The sequence below is a fragment of the Crocuta crocuta genome, unplaced genomic scaffold (assembly GCF_008692635.1).
Source record: "Crocuta crocuta isolate KB4526 unplaced genomic scaffold, BGI_CrCroc_1.0 scaffold130, whole genome shotgun sequence".
Lineage (NCBI taxonomy): Eukaryota > Metazoa > Chordata > Mammalia > Carnivora > Hyaenidae > Crocuta > Crocuta crocuta.
Window position 1 is genome coordinate 8,375,192 of NW_027527920.1, and position 17,591 is coordinate 8,392,782.

The window sequence follows — 17,591 nt, forward strand, 5'->3', positions numbered from 1 at the left end:
TGGTATTTTCAAAAATCCAAACTTTACAGATTCCTAATTTTTAGGTGGTAAGCAAGCTTATCCCACATCCATTATTAAGTTTTGAGGTATAAAAAAAAAGAATTATAATTTTGCATAATATAGACTTGGGAAGCTCTCTATATCTACATAAGTATCTGTTCTCATAAATGTTGGTTAAATTCAGTTAGGACTCAACCCATCAAAATGCAGCACCTTTATTACAGATTTTGATTTTTGTTCCTTACTAAAGCTGATTTCCTCCCTTTCATCCCCACACACATATTGACTAATGTAACATTGTCTACAAAAGGATATAGATATAGAGGCAATATTTGTGGCCTTGATTTTGATGATATAATTTTTTAGACTATTAATCTTTCTGTGAGTTTTTCTTTTAAGCTGTGGAAATTCAGACCTATTGGGAACTGATCATTGTTCATTTAGGAAATGTGTTCAGACACTATGCTGAGTGCTTGGTACATAGACTTGAATGATACATTGTTACTGCTTTCATGTCTAGTTGGAAAGATATGAAAGTTCTGAGCACAGTGAAATAGGGTTATGACAGAGTTATATTTATTATAATCTGTGTATCTATATGTATATTGTACACATACACTTGTTATCTACTAGGAGTAGTTTCCAGTATACATTTATTTTTACTTAGAGTGGTATTTCCTTATATTTTATTATTTACTTGTTTTTATTTTTGAGAGAGAAAGAGCACATGAGTGAGTGAGGGGGAGAGAGAGAGAATCCCACAAGGGGCAAAGAGAGAGGAAGAAAGAATGTAGAGCCCATAGCAGGCTCACACTCACCCAGTGCAGGAGCTTGAACCCACAAACCGTGAGATCATGACCTGAGCCAAAAAGTCAGATGCTTAACTGACCTAGCCACCCAGGCACCACTGTTTGTTTATTTTTCTTAAACATTTTTTAAGTTTTTTAAAAAATTTTATGTTTACTTATTTTTGAGAGAGAGACAGAGACAGAGCATGATCAGGGGAGGGGCAGAGAGAGAGAAGGAGACACAGAATCCAAAGCAGACTCCAGACTCTGAGCTGTCAGCACAGAGCCTGACATAGGACTCGAACCCACAAACCCTGAGATCAAGACCAGAGCTGAAGTCAGAAGCTTAACTGACTAAGCTACCCAAGCTTCCCTATTTATGTATTTTGAGAGAGAGAACTGGGGAGGGACAGAGAGAGAGAGGGAGAGAAAGAATCCCAAGCAGGTTCTGAGCTGCCAGCGCAGAGCCCAACTCCAGGCTCAGTCTCACAAATCGTAAGAACATGACCTGAGCTGAAATCAAGAGTCAATCACTTAACTGACTGAACCACCCTGGTGCCACTAAAATGATATTTCCTTTTAGATTTTAATTGATTTCTTTCTCCAATATTTTCTTTCTTTAAAGCCATTTCACATGTATCACTCATTATGTCACAGTTTATTTTCATTGAAAAAGGATTTTTCAGAACATCCTTATTTATAACTCAGATTAAATGATTCCTTTTACAGACAAAAAAATGGTGCAACACATGTTTGTGAATGTCAGTTAATTCATAGGCCACTTGGCTCCTGCCCTTACTTTTTGTCTACTGATGATGTTGCTCAGATCACTTTAAAATTCTGCCTTTTGTCAAAGGTGTTCAAAATTTCTCTCCTAATTTCTCTCTTTCTCGCTTTTTTTTTCTTTCTAAACAAGATCTCATTTCTTTGATCCCTTTTGTACATTATACTTCTAAGACTTTTGCAGGGAGACATGTTTCACTAATAAAGTTTTGTTTTTCCTTTTATGATTTGGTTTTAACTTTTTCAAAATTTAAATTTAATTTTAGATTTACTTTACTAAAAAAATTACTTAGCTTGGAAAGTTTCTATTTTTTGAAGAATCTAAGTGATTCTTTGGATTGAGATTAACAGTATAATTCTGGTGTAATCATACCCATCATTGGAAAAACAACTTAAATGTCTTTAAGTAGTACAGTGGGTCCTCTTAGTGAGAGGTGACTCATATTCTTACATTGTCTGTGTACAGTGATAAAGTAGTAAGCAAGTTTCCACAAGACACACAGAATGGTCTCATTATCACACCATGTACATACAATGAATTTTTTAAGGGGAATAGTTTTCCTGAACTTCTTTGCTATTTTATTCCTATTTATTTTTTTTTTAATATTTTTATTTATTTCTAGGAGAGAGAGAGAGACAGTGTGAGCAGGGGAGGGTCAGAGAGAGAGGGAGACACAGACTCTGAAATAGGCTCCAGTCTCTGAGCTGGCAGTCAGCACAGAGCCCGACGCGGGGCCTGAATCCACGAACCGTGAGATCATGACCTAAGCGAAAGTCGGACGCTTAACCGACTAAGCCACCCAGGCGCCCCATTTTATTCCTATTTAACATTCAATATTTATCAATATTTTCTCATTCTACTGAATTTGCCTATAGTAATGTATAACAGATATATAGTTTGCCATCTTTTATTTTAACTGGTTTTCTCAGTTAATTGAAACCGTTTGTATGCCTTTTAGGAAGATTATAAAATAGGTTCAGCTTGATGCTCAGGGGCTTCTTCTGTTCTTTTCGAAAGCATGTCTTTTTCCCAGCCACTGCTACCTTTTAAATTCCCAAAATACTTTGCTCTAGCACCAAATTAGGCCCACGTCCTCATAGAGCCACTCATTCTAATCTTTTCTTCTTCTCCAACCTCTTCAATTTTCTTTCTCGTAAATGAGGGCCTGAACCTGCTTAGCTAACCTGATAAACCAATTTATAATAATATGAGTTTGTCCTGGATTGCTAATATGTTATTTGTATCTTTTTAAGAGGACAGTTCAACAATAATATTTTAATCTAAAGCAATGATGTTAATGACCATCTTATCTGAAAGAGTATTGGTTTGGTGGGCCTTTTCCCAACTGTCATATGATATGTTTGCTATGTTATCTACATTGAATACTAACTTATATAATTTGCTTAATTCAAATTTTGATATCAAGTTCAGCAAACTTTAAATATATTTTGCTTTTTTACCTCTAAAATATGTACTTGAGTTTGTATTTGGCTATTATATTTCTAAATAGGATAGCAATAAAAGCAACATTAGCATGAAGATTTGTTGAGTATATATTGTCTGATGGAGAAAGTTGAAATAAATTCTAAATTATTGGTCAGAATAGTTTTTAGATTGTAAGCAGTATGATCATCTGTGTGTGCTTGAGATTTTTTCTTTCTTTTCAAAAACAGCTATAATGGATTTCCAGTTCTTAGAAACAATTTATTTGAGAGACCTGAAGGATTTCTACAAACACAAAAGAACAAATTGCCTTCAAAATCAAGTAGTCCCAGTAGCCCTTCTCCCATGTTCAGAAGAACAAAACAGGTGCTTTGAATATTTTGCACGCTTCATGTATTCAAATATTAGAACAAAAGTAAATGTGACACTCTTACTCCCTTAGTATATTTTACTGCCCCATATTTATGACTAGATTATCATGTTCCTCAAGGCATTTATATTCACATTATTGAATTTATAGTAATGTGACTTCAAAACATTAACTAATTTTCCTATCTTAGAACTTTACGTATTTTATAACACAAATTCAAGCAGAGGCTTGACTATATAGTAATTATAGACACATTTTGTTAGCAAAGTACTATAAAAGCATATGACTTCCAGTTACTCAGCATTCAGTTAATAAATAAGAATGCTTAACTGTGTACATTTATTAATGAGATCCTTGCTTTTTTTTTTCTAGGAAATTAAATCAGCCCATAAAATTGCCAAGAAGTATTCTTCCATTCCCCAAATGTGGTCTAGGTGCCTGCTGCGTCACTGTTACGGACTATGGTTTATTTGTCTGCCAGCTTATGTGAAAGTGTGTCATTCAAAAGTTAGGGCACTGAAAACGGCATATGATGTGCTTAAAAAAATGCAGTCAAAGAAGATGGATCCGCCTGATGAGGTAACAGTTTTTTTCAAATGCATTTTAGGGGCACCTGGGTGGCTCAATCAGTTAACCATCCAGCTTCAGCTCAGGCCATGACCTCACGGTTGGTGAGTTCAAGTCCCGTATCAGGTTCTGTGCTGACGGTCGAGCCCACTTGGGATTCTCTCTTTCTCTGTCTTTCAAAATAAATAAATAAACTTAAAAAAATGTATTTTAAATGTGTTTTTTAATACGTTATTTTAAAAACTTGAAAAAGGAAAAAACAGTATCATTAACTATAAAAAATAAAAAGCATTACTTTAGATTTATGTTCATACATATTTTGTTTCTGTGCTCTCTGAATTTTGTGTTTCAGGTGTGCTACCGCATTCTCATGCAGCTCTGTGGACAATATGATCAGCCAGTGCTTGCAGTTCGAGTGCTTTTCGAAATGCAGAAAGCTGGTATTGACCCCAATGCCATTACTTACGGTTATTATAATAAGGTAATTACTTTGATTTAGTGGAGAGAAAGTATAACTTTTGTGATTATACAACCTTAATTTATTGGCAGAAGTCATTGATTCAGGCTTTGTTTGGCATTAATTTTGGAGTATTGAAGTATATTTTATAAATCAAATAAGATTTTTTATTCTATTTTGTCATATAATCTATTAGATACTCTTTAGCTTAACTATAAAGCCAGTGTACATTCACTTACCAATATTATTTTACTAATTATTTTTTTATTGTTGAATTCATAGGCTGTTCTGGAAAGTACTTGGCCCTCAAGAAGTCGTAGTGGCTATTTTCTTTGGACAAAAGTGAGAAACGTTGTTTTAGGAGTAGCACAGTTCAAAAGAGCTTTAAAGAAACATGCACACTTATCACAAACAACTCTCTCAGGTAACTAAAGGTTCTTAGGGGATGTTTATGTTTTACTTTTAAAAAAATTGATTAGTTACACTTTACATTTTTTGGAAATCTTACATAGCTTAAGAATATTTAATGTTTTCTAGTTTGTATTGCCATTAAGCAAATTCTAATATTATTTTCCCATTAAAAAAAAACACCAAATTTCACTTTTTTTCTGGAACTGTTACATTATGACACCCTGGTGCTCTTGTTTTAGTAGTCAGTAATAATTCACAGTAGTTATAGTTGGTATAGTTGTATTTTGCTAATTATGTGGCACATTTCATGGTCAGTGTTAGTAGATTATTAGCTTGAGCAACAAAGTAATGTGTATTTTTGGTACCTCCCTGAGTAGTAAAATGCTGTCACATTGTGTTCTTAAAGCAGATGGCAGTGACCTGGATGCTATTAGTCATGGCAGCATGGATAGTGGTCATGGGACACACACTGTGGAGCAGGCACCTTTTAATACGGGTTTAATCAAAGTGTATGCTACTGATGATAGATCTAGTACAGGTTTGTGTGTGCTTATGTATACATTTATTATGGTGCGTTTTACAAACTAGATTTGCTGGTCTGTCTTTTTTAGATTTTAATTTTCAATGATTATTTATGTTAACTGTCACTTTTTAATTTTATGTGATAGGTACTTGGTTTGATACTGTGTCTAATAACTACCTGCTTTTTTATTCATTCTTTATTTGAATGGAAATAAACATTTAAAAGAGAGTCTATTCAAGTAGTTAGCAGATGATAACCCAGTTAACTCTGAATAGCACACAGATATCCTTATCATGTCATTTTTTTAAGGATAAATTCTTCCTTATAATTATGAAAACATTATTAGAGTTTTCTTAAAAGAGAAACTTTATAGCCCTGATCTGAGTTAATAGTACATATCAACATCAACTTCCTGGTTTTAACAGTGTATTATATATCATGTCAGATAGTATCGATGAGTTTCATTAAAGTATCAGATTTGTACATAACCTTCCTCTAAGAATTAAAACTGACACAGTGAAATTTGTTGAATAATTCTGTCCTCTTCATTAGTACATTAAAAAAAAAAAACAAAAACATGACTTTTGTACATAATATAAGAGCCACCTCTTAACAGAGAGAAATTTTAAATTAAAAATCCAAGGATTAATAATAAAATATGAAGGCTTCTTTCTCTAGATATGGTAACATTATTTTGGTCTGTCTTCTTTTATGCCTACTTTTAAGACTAATGAATGTAAGCAAATTGTGTTGTAATGTAATTTTCATAGTTCTTACTTGGCTGATTTTAATTTTTGATCATGCAGTATGAATTAATCTGAGTTATAGTAGTCATCTTCAGGCATTCTCTCTTAAAAATGAAGAAATCAATTTCATTTCTTAGTTTTATTTTATTTCAGTAATTTCTACACCCCACATGGGGCTCGAACTCACAACCCCAAGATCCAGAGTCACATTCTTTCAACTGAGCCAACCAGGGGCCCCTGTATCTTTTGTTTTTAAGTGTGGCTTTTGAAAAGTTTATTTTAAAGCAGTGCAGAATCTAATAAAAGCATGACTTCCCATCATGATCATCTTCATATTTTTTAATTTGTATTTTCTGTGGAAATGGAGCCAAAAGTTTGATTAGAAAAAATACAAACTCAAAATTATAACAGATAATTCTAAAGCAAATACCTAGTGATACTTAATATAGTTTCTTTACATAGTTCTTTATAGGTTCCATATATAGTCTCTTTCATACAGTCATAACTGCTTTGTGTGTTACAAACCTGGAGACTTGAGATCCAAACCAAAAGGTTAAGTGGTTGGCTTAAAATCATGTCTCCTAAGATTGAGAAGTAGAGTTTAAAACCTTATATTTTGATGCTAATCTAGTGAAAACAATTTGCTGAACATTATAGAGGACTTCTTGAGCAGCAGTGTATTAGAAGTTTTCTTCTATCAGTGCAATGTTTGCTTAACAGTGATACTAATTTTTTTCTCATTCCCATGTATTTGTACTCAAGTGCAATTCAATAATTATTCAGTTGAATTTTCAGAAAAAAGAATCACCTATCAATAAATTTAAATTAACCCTTTTTCTTGAGTAGAATCATTTAGACATTTGGCTGTGGTAATCTGTGTGTGAATGTTCTGTCAGGAATTCCCTGCAGATTTTTCTTCTCCATTGCTTAGCTGGAACTTAGACTTTCATGTGGACAGGTCATGGACTTAAAGAACATCTGGTTTGTCTGTATCTTTATGAGCCCAGATGGTAGTGTGAATGTACATAGTCTCTTTTGATGGCAGTGTGGAGCCAGAAATAAATTATTTTGAGATCATCCCATCTCCCGTTAATAGAGATACAGGAGGGGAGCTGACAAAATAATGCTTTTAATTGGAAGTTATCCAGAAAATTGCTCATAAGTAAATCTAAACACTAATACGTTCCTCCTAAATCCAGTTGTTCTCACTGAGGAAGTTTATGATAAACAGCAGAAGGGTTTTGTTTCTTTTTTTTTCTTTTTTTCCTAGGTGGACAGTCTGATCTTGGGTATAATTCATTATCTAAGGATGAAGTTAGAAGAGGGGATATATCTACTGAAGAAATTCAAGAAGAAAAAGATAAAAAAGGGAGTGATTCTAGTTCCCGTAGGTATTATTTAAGTTGATACTGTACACATTTGTAAACTTCTGTTAACAGAAAATACAAGTGGCTTGAGGTATAAAAGTACTAATTTTACTTTCCATGTTCCCATTATAACTCCTCTTTCCTCCCATTACAGGCCCTCTTCACCACCTAATGTTCCAACACACAAATACTTTACGTGTAAAGTGTATAGTCTCAGTGACACAACACTCTCCAACCAAATACTACTCTTGTAGTAGAAATATATACATTTTTTCAAACAGTGACTCTTTTCTAAGGTTTAACGATATTTTTATGTAATACTTTGTTAACAGTCTGTGACTTCTATTTTTCTCCTTTGCCTACCTCCATCAAGAGCAGTGTTTCACAACCAAAGAAGAAACGCAAAATGTACAGACCTCCCGCATGACCAGTACTTAGTAATTTGACACAGATCTTGAGCCCTCAAATAACTGGAATCATTTACCTGAGATTGACAAATAGGTGTAGAGGTGTTTGGTATTTTCTTATCACCTATTTTAAGTTAGAAATATTTAGAACTGAAAGCTACTTCTCTTTATGCCTTCTATGATGTAGATAGCTTTTATCTTAACAATTTCATTTTAATCTTTACAGTGTCAGAGAGTGAGAGTGCAAAAGGAAGTGCTGATTGTCTTCCTGAGCTTAATTATCAAAGTTCTTCCAGTATAGTTCGCCCCAGTGGCACCAGTAACAGCGGTGCTGATAAAATATCAGGAGAAGGCACAGGTAAGTTGAATAGTATACCTCTCTTATATGCAGAAGGTCTTGTGTCTATATTTCTAGTCTGCATTTCTAGTGAATTTTTTTAAGTCTTTATTCTCCAAGATTATTTTTTTATAATTTGTGTAGCCTCTTGTTGAATAGCTTAGTAGTTTGAATTATATATTTTATAATACACTTTTTCAAGCTTTTGTTATAACAAAGTATAAGGCCACAGCTACAAGCCTCACACATCTTTTGAGTTTGGAATGTTGGGACTTTCTGGAAGGGGAAGTGGGAGCAAGTGAGATGATCCATCTGAGGACAACTTACGCTTAGCCAGTTTTTAAATGAAGCATATAGTTCTTTTTGTTTGTTTTGTTTTAAGTTTATTTATTTATTTTGAGAGAGTGAGCACGAGCAGGGAAGGGACAGAGAGAGAAGGAGAGAGTGGATCCCAAGCAGGCTCTGAGCTGTCAGCACAGAGCCTGATGTGAGGCTCCATCCCGCAAACCATGAGCTCATGACCTGAACCAAAATCAGGAGTCGGACACGTAATTGACTGAACCGCCCAGGTGCCCCTGAAGCATATAGTTTTTTAATCATCATTATTGTCCCTGTTTTCTCAGAAGCAAGGGCATAGTCTGCCAGATAGTTTAGATAAAACTACCTAATATTTTTTCTTTTCAAAGTGCTTTTTATATTTATTAATAGAGCAATGCTTAGATTAATGAGAGAAGAGATAAGCATTCTTTTAAAGATGAGAAAACTGAGGTATATTCTGACTGTTGGCAGGTCATGTCAGTTATCACCTAATTAATGGAAAAGTCAATTTAGGATTTGGGATAATACTTGCTTTCAAATTCTTCATCAAATCATTTTTGGGGGGTTATATAGATATAACATTCAAAGTTTTAGTCTGATGATATATTATTTTATTATGGTATTTGCTCAATTCTGTATCATGTGTAATCAAAACAACTCTTGAAGGATTGAGCTGTCAAGGCTATAATATCTTGGTTTATAAATGGCCTTGCTACCATGATGTTTGTCCTTCTTCAGCATAGTTAGTTATGCCTCTAGCTCAGCGGTAGGCAAACTATGGCCCATTGGCCAGATTGGACCTGCAGCCTATTTTTGTACAGGCCTAGAAGCTAAGAATGGTTTTTACATTTTTAAATGATTGGAAAAAATTAAAAGAAGAATAACATTTTGTGACACATGAAAATTCTATGAAAGGCAAACTTCAGAGTTCATACATAATGGATTATTGGAACACAACTGCACTCGTTCATTTACGTACTGTCTGGCTGCCTTTGTAATACATCAGCAGAGTTGAGTAGTCGTCACAAACACTAAAACATTTACTGTCTGACGCTCAACAGAAAAAGCTTGCAGAGCCCCCTGCTCTAGCTGTCAAAAAAAAAGTTAAATAATCTGTAACCATCTTACTTTGCATTTCTATATTAGATAGTTGTTATAACTTAAACATTAAAATTTGTTTTATTGGCCTCGTGGAATTGCCTCACCACCATTTAGTCCTTCCTAGTCGTTGTCTAATTATAACCCTTAGTAACTTGCCTTTGGTAGTCTTTGCGCTGTTGTTCTTTCATTACCATCTATTCATGCTTGCCTTTTTCCTAAGATCTACTTTTATGACCTTGCCGTTTAATATGATTATAAACCTTCCTTTTATCCTGACATTTTGTCGAAGTAATCAGTATCTGACTCATCATCTGGCTTTTTTCTTTGCTTATTAACAAGTCAGTTTTAAAAGCCTGTGGTAGGACCACCAGCCACATCTTTCTCCTTTTATCAGAAAAGCAGAAATTTTTCCAGAAACCCTCAAAAACCACCGCTTTAATATTACTGACCAGAATTATGTCACAGAACTGCCTGATCCAAAGAAGTTACATAGTTTGTGCTCTGTGTTAGAGGCATGAAGCATCCAGCATAATCTGGTGGAATTTAGCATTTATACAAACCTAGGACTGGACTAATTTAACTGTAAATAGCCAGGTAGTATTTTAGGCCTTGCAGGCCACACACAGATCTGTTACCTAATCTTCTTTGTAGGTATCTGATTTTTACAACTTTTTAAAAATCTAAAAACCAGGGGTGCCTGAGGATGGTTAAGCATTCTCCTCTTGATAGCGACTCAAGTCATGATCTCACGAAGGTGGGATTGAGCTCCACGCCAGGCTCTATGCTGAGCATGGACCCCGTTTGGGATTACCTCTTTCCTTCTCTCTCTCTGCTCTTCCCCCATGTGTGTACACTCACGCTCTCTCTCTCTCTTGCTCTGTCTCAAAAATAAATAAATAAACTTTTTTAAAAAATGAAAAAACCAGGGTTGCCTGTACAAGAACAGTCACCAAGCCAGATTTGGCTCAGAAGCATAGTTTGCCCTCCCCTGGTATAATTTGATAACCAGCTTTATTTGTCTTCAGGCTGTAGCATGGTTCTGACTTTGCAAGAGAGCCCTTGCACAGCTGTTTAAATGCAGTCCCAGAGTACTGTCTTTGGGTTGTAAAATTCCTCCAAGTCTTTGATAACATTTAATCTGTCAAGCAGGAGATTTTTCAGAGTGTTAGAAGAAAGTAAATTTTTTATGTCCTTAATCATGAGGTGATATAGAACCAAAGAATAAACTTTTCTGCTATGCTATTTTCCTTGTTAATGGTATATGCTTATTATATTATTAAGTTGTAGGCTTTATGGTCTCCAATATTCCCTTTTATCTCCTTTCCTGTTACCTGAATGCATTACATGGCAGGAAAAAGGCACATTTTTAGTAATTGCCTGGTGATAGCACACTAGTTCTGTTGGATACACATATAAAAAGAATAGTTAACAATACCGTACCTAGACTCCTGCTTTAGAGAAGATTCCCACATTATTAGGACAATTAAAGTGATCAGAAATCTAAATGTCTGCTTTTAGCCCTGGCATCTAAGTAATTTGGCAAAAAGCAGTGAAAAGTGTTTCTGAGTAGAAAGTAGCCATTCATATTTGACTGGGAATAAACTTGCAAACCATATGTAAAACAAAGGTAAAATTATTTAGCCATATCTAGGATTTACAGCTTTTTAGAATAATTTTTATATATGGATAAAACTAACATAGCTGCCTTTTATTTGGTTTGGTTTAGCGTTTTTGATTTTGTTTTTCGTTTTTATATGCAGAAGACTTAGAATCTCAAGGTCATCTAGTATAACCACCATTGTATAATCATTGCTTAATCAATTTAGTCAAATTAATATAAATTTATTATTAAATATAGGAAAGGTACATCTTTCAAAACATTTCTTTAGTACACACAGTGTTACAGTAGTTTCAGGTGAACAACATAGTGATTCAGCTTCTCTAGATGTATGCCGTGCTTACCACAGTGGGGCTACTATGTGTCACTGTAGGACACTATTACAGTATCACTGGCCATATTCCCTGTGCTTTGCCTTTTATTCCCGTGACTTATTTCTTCCATAGCTGAAAGCCTATATATCTCCCACTCCAAGAAAGGCAAATATTAATCTTAATTTATCAGTTTTAAAAAGCAGTACATGCTGAGGCTCCTGGATGGCTCAGGCAGTTAAGCATTCAACTTTGTTCAGCTCAGGCCATAATCTCACAGTTTGAGAGTTCAAGCCCCGCATCAGACTCTGTGCTGACAGCTCAGACCCTGGAGCCTGCTTAAGATTCTTTGTCTCCCTCTCTCTCTTCCTCTCCTCCACTTGCGCTTTGTCTCTCTCAAAAATGAGTAAACATTAAAAAAATTTAGAGGTGCCTGGGTGGCTCAGTTAGTTGGGTGTCCAACTTAAGCTCAGGTCGTGATCTCAGTGTTCAGTGAGTTCGAGCCCTCTGTTGGGGTCTGTGCTGACAGCTCAGAGCCTGGAGCCTGCTTCAGATTCTGTGTCTCCCTCTCTCTCTGGCCCTCTCCCACTGACACTCTGTCTCTTTCTCTCAAAAATAAATAAACGTTAAAAAAATATTTTTAATTTAAATAAAAATAATTTTAGAAAACAGTACATGCTAATGCATACCTTTCAGAGTCCGTCATGTCTGGACTTGAATCCCACTTCTGTCACTTAAGGACTGGATAACTTTGGGCTAGATAATTAATCTCTCTAAGTGTCAGTTTCTTCTCAACCCATAAGGATGTTGGAATGATTGTAGTAGATAACGTGAGTAAAGTGCCTACTTATGGTATCTGTCAAATAAGACAGTACTCAGAAGTAATAACTCAGTCAATACTTGCTATTATCACTTTCATTACTTGGTATTTTCAAAATGTAAGACACCTTACATTTGCACATTACATTTTTCATGGCTAAAAACACTTGACTTGTTTTTCAGAAAGCACGTCTGAGCTACTCTTAATGTCATCCTTTGAGGGTCCAAATGAAACAGGAAACAGTCAAAGTAGATGCTTCAGGAAAAGACATAAAAGTGACAACGAAGCTGATTTGCAGCAGCGACTCTCCTGGGGAAACAGAGAGCGCAGTCTTAGCGGAGGAGTACTGGTGGGACTTGTGCTCAGTAGAGTCAACCAGGAAGCAAACCCTGGAGACATGGCCGAAAAACTAGGAGCTGATGCAAAAATTCTTTCAAATGTGATCTCAAAAAGCACAAGACCAAATAGTCTTGATATTGGAAAGCCACCTTTAAGATCAAAAAGAGACAGTCTAGAAAAGGAATCTAGTGATGACGATACACCTTTCGACGGTTCCGATTGTTTGGCAGATAAAGTAGATTCTCCTGTTATTTTTGATCTGGAGGACTTAGATAGCGAAACAGATGGATCAAGAGTGGGATATGTTGCTTCACAAAACCCCAAGAGGATTCAGCGTCTCAGCAGCAGCTTTTCAGTAAAACCCTCTGAAAAAACAGATGTCGCCACAGGATTTGATCCCCTCTCCCTTTTGGTTGCTGAGACTGAACAGCAGCAAAAAGGGGAGGAGGAGGAGGAGGAGGAGGAGGAGGATAGCAAAAGCGTTTCAACACCATCCGCTAGGCGCGATTTGGCTGAAGAAATTGTGATGTATATGAATAACATGAGCAGTCCTTTGACAAGCCGCACACCAAGCATTGACTTGCAACGGACATGTGATGATAAATCAGCCAGTAAGAAAAGCCCAACGTTGGTCAAGGCATGCAGAAGGTCTAGCCTGCCGCCTCATTCTCCTAGGCCCATGAGACTTACCAAATCTAAAAGTTACACGAAAACTGAGGAGAGACCAAGGGACAGGCTCTGGTCTTCTCCAGCCTTCTCACCTACTTGCCCATTTAGGGAAGACTCTCAAGACGGATTAACCCATTCATCACCTTCATTTAATTTAGATACACTGCTAGTACCTAAACTAGATGTTCTAAGGAACAGTATGTTTACTGCTGGGAAAGGAGTTGCAGAGAAAGCCAGCAAGTGGTATTCAAGATTCACCATGTATACCACCTCTTCTAAGGTAAGTTCTGTTCATGTTTTCTACTTTCCCTTTTACCCTCCTCCACCACTGGGAGCCCCTTCCTTGCAAAGATGGCCATTTTTACCATTCTCCTTAAACACAACTTTACCAAAAAAAACCTCTTGGGATGCATAAGTTTTGTAAGTATCAGAACTTGAACTTGAATAATAAATTCAAAGGAACATTCACTAAGGCTATGTTTATAGTTCACTTTTGAACGAAAATGATTTTTAGCTGGAGTAAAAATTAGTGTTATATGAAATTGCCTACTGAACTTCATTATTTCCTTCAAAATGGAGATTTTTTTTTCAGGTAGTTTCCAGCATGCCTTCAAAAATTACCAGCTGACATAGGATTTTTCCTCCTAGTTAGGATGCAGTAGCTTGTGATGGACCCACATACATATCTCCCAAGAGCAGAAAGCTAAAGGAAATATAAAGTATCTTTTTAAAGTCATCAGAGAATTGCTGAAGCAACTAGAAAGTGCTGGGGGATGATTCTGGCAAGAAGAGAATTGCAGAGAGGAGCCGGACACTCTATAACTACAACATATGAGAGCATTGTTGACTCTGGGCTCAAAACTAGGGGTTGAAAATCCCTTATCAGAAGACTGAGGAGAAGCAAGGGGCCACAGAGCTTTAGGGATCTTGTAAGACTGGAAAGACAAAATTAGAGGCTTGAGGGTTCTCAAATAACACTAATTTTTTTCCTTCAAGATATGTTCCAAGTACGGATAGTAGTGCATGAGACAGGAGGCTAAAAAGGTAAGCCGAAAGTCTCTGACAAATAAGAGTTTTCAGCAGTTTCACGGTGCTGAGAATACAGTTGCAAAGAGGTCCCAAGTTCCTAGGGAGTGGGAGTAGAGGCAGGGGAGCTTTGGTAAGCACACCAAGCACTTAGCTGAGACGCCTGCAGGGCCATGCCTTAATGGTGCTGGCAAACCAGAGGCAGACTATGCCTGACCAGAGCTGCACCCTGGGCTTGACTCAGCTCAGTCTGTGATTAGATGAAGATAATCAGCCTTTATCTAACACATGAAAGAGTGTGCCTTTTCTGGAGGAATAGCATATCATCTAGAGTCCATATAATTTTTTAATATTCTATCATTTAATGAAAAATAGCTATACCAAGAGACAGGACCATAACTAAAAAACAAAAAAGAAAAACAGTGGGAAGAGACCTTCAGGTGGTCCAAATAGTTAAATTAGCAGGAGAGTTTGAAATAATTTTAGTATGTTCAAGAAAATTGAGGAAAAGGTGGGAAACAGCAAAGGTAGAAAGTTTCACTGGAAAGAATCAAGTATAAATTCTAGAACTGATAAAGATATGAAATTGAGAATGCAGTAGTTGGATTTAACAGCAGACAAAACACAGAAAAAGAAAGTAGTAAACCATATGGAAACTCAGTGAAAAATATCCACTCCTGCAAAACAAATAGAAAATACAAAAGCGGAGGTGGGATTTAGTGACAGTGCCTGACATTGATGTAACTGAGTTCCAAAAGAAGAAAGAATGAGATAGAAGGAACATTTAAAAAGCGAATTGCCAAAGATTTTCCCAAACTGATTGAAGATGGCAACTCACATATTTAGAAGATCTTCAAATGTCAAGCAGAATAAATGCAAAGAAAACTATACTTAGGCATCTCCTGTTAAAAAAAAAGATAGAAATGGAATACAAAGAGGAAATCTTAAAAGGAGCCAGGGACAAGACCTATCTTACCTTCAGAACAACAGTAAGAAACTGACACTTGTCTTCTGAACAGAAACTTTGATATCAGGAGATCCAGGAAAGACACCTTTAGAGCACTGAGAGAAAACTCTCACCCTATTTTCCCACACCCAGCAAATATCGTCTCTAAAAATTAGGGTGAGTCCCAGTTCTACTGTGGTAAGGTAAGGCCACCAAAGCCCATCCCTCCCACAGCATATAACTAAAAAATCCAGACAAAACACAAAAGACAACTATCTAAGAATTCTGAAAAAACAGGCAGATTGTGGGGAGGGACCCGGACAGAGGTGAATTCCCCATTTTCCTTTCTCCTGCACCTTTGCCTCAAGAGCAGGTACAGTCACTCTGTGGTGTGGCAGCCCTGGCAGCCAAGACTTCAAGAGAAACCCCACGGTTCCTGGCCAGAAGAACCAGAGAAGGGGGCAGCTGTGAGCTGGAGAGTTCGAGGGGAATCTGAGAGAAGGGGATTCCCAGATTCTGTGAATGGCCCAGACAAGTGTCCCCTGAGCCACACATGCATGGGACAAATGCAGACCAGCAGAGACCAGGCTTAGAGGACTAAGCTAAAAATTAAGTCACTGCCTACAAAAATTGAAACACAAATTATAATCTGAACATTATTGCCATACTGCTATAGCAAAAGCATGTGTTCTCCAAAAGATTGTAACGGCACCCAGACTCCAAAACATAATATTCGCAAAGTCTAAAATAAAATCCAGAATTGCTTGATAGTTAAAGAACCAGGAAAATGTGACCCAGTTCTGAAGGGAAAGACAGCCCAGAAATGACCCAGATGTTGAAATTACCCAACTGAAACCCTAAAGCAAGTATTATAACCAGGTTTCCTGAGGTTAAAGAAAAACACATTTGAATAAGTGAAAAGGATTCTCAGCAAGAAATAGAAACTATTTTTGAAAAACACCAAGAATAACTGAAAAAAAGTCTGAAATAAACTCATTGGATGGACTCAGCAGAATGGAGAGGATAGAAGAAGGAGTCTCAGAGACTTATGGGACAATAGCAAAAGATACATAATTGGAGTTCCAGAAGCATTAGAGAAAAGGATTCTGGTAGAAAAGATATATAAGATATATATAAGATATATATAAAAAATAAATAAGTGGCTCAAACTTCGCAAATTGGATAGAAGATTTAGATTTACAGGTATAAGAGGCTCAGTAAACTATTAGACAGGATAAACTCAGAGAAAACTACATCTGCACATGCATGAGCAAACTGCTAAAAAGCAAAGATATCCATCTATTCATAAAATGACTGCTGGGGCGGGTTGGAGGGGGGAAATAATACAAAATATCCTGAAAATTGTTAAAGAAAAATGACACATTACCCACAGAGGAATGAGGATTTGAATGACCATGTATTTTTTATCACAATCCGTGGAGGAAAGAATACACTGAAACCATACCATGAATGTGCCAAAAGACCTGTCAACCCAGAATTCTATATCCAATGAAAATATTCTTTAGGGGTAAAGGCGAAATAAACACATTTTCAGATAAAGGAAAAGAGTTCATGGCCAGCAGACCTGCTGTATAAGATGTGCTAAAGGAAGTTCTTCAGGCTGAAGAAAATGATACCACAAGCAAACTGTATCTGTAGGAATGAAGGAAGAACAAAATACATGGTAAATAGTTGTGTAATATTAAAAAAAAATACTTTTATCTCTTAAATTCCTTAAAATTTTATAATTCTCCAAACCCAAACTTATGACATGTTATGGAATATGCAGTATATGTATGTACATGTTTTACAGTGGTAAAGGGATTCACTATGCTGACGTTCATTATAGTGTTATATACAAAGTGGTACAATATGCACTTGAAGTAGGCTGTAAATGATTAGGTGTAGATATTCTAATTCCTAGAGCACCCACTTTAAAAACACAATGAGATGTAGCCAAAAAAGCCAATAAAAATATTTAAATAATCCTAAAAATAGAACAACTCAACACACACACAGCATGACTAGAAAAATATAAATTATATTATCTGGGCATTAGAATTATATTTAAAAATTTTTTTTAAGTTTATTTACTTATTTTGAGAGAGAGAGAGAATAAGCAGTGGAGGGGCAGAGAGAGAAAGGAAAAGAGAGACTCTCAAGCAGACTCTGTGCTGTCAGCATAGAGCCCAGCCCAACGTGAGGCTTGATTCTCTGAACCTCAAGATTATGACCAGAGCTGA

At 36.2% G+C, this 17,591-nt stretch overlaps 1 protein-coding gene across 1 annotated transcript in view; it reads left to right on the forward strand.

The window, feature by feature from the left end:
• The window catches only part of DENND4A (DENN domain containing 4A), a 131,249-nt gene that overhangs the window by 89,746 nt on the left and 23,912 nt on the right, over positions 1-17,591 (forward strand). The window contains exons 16-23 of the mRNA XM_077746935.1: positions 3,246-3,381; positions 3,758-3,964; positions 4,305-4,433; positions 4,692-4,833; positions 5,227-5,358; positions 7,360-7,476; positions 8,090-8,221; positions 12,551-13,656. Coding sequence (XP_077603061.1) covers positions 3,246-3,381; positions 3,758-3,964; positions 4,305-4,433; positions 4,692-4,833; positions 5,227-5,358; positions 7,360-7,476; positions 8,090-8,221; positions 12,551-13,656 — 2,101 coding nt within the window. The remainder of the gene's footprint in view (positions 1-3,245; positions 3,382-3,757; positions 3,965-4,304; positions 4,434-4,691; positions 4,834-5,226; positions 5,359-7,359; positions 7,477-8,089; positions 8,222-12,550; positions 13,657-17,591) is intronic.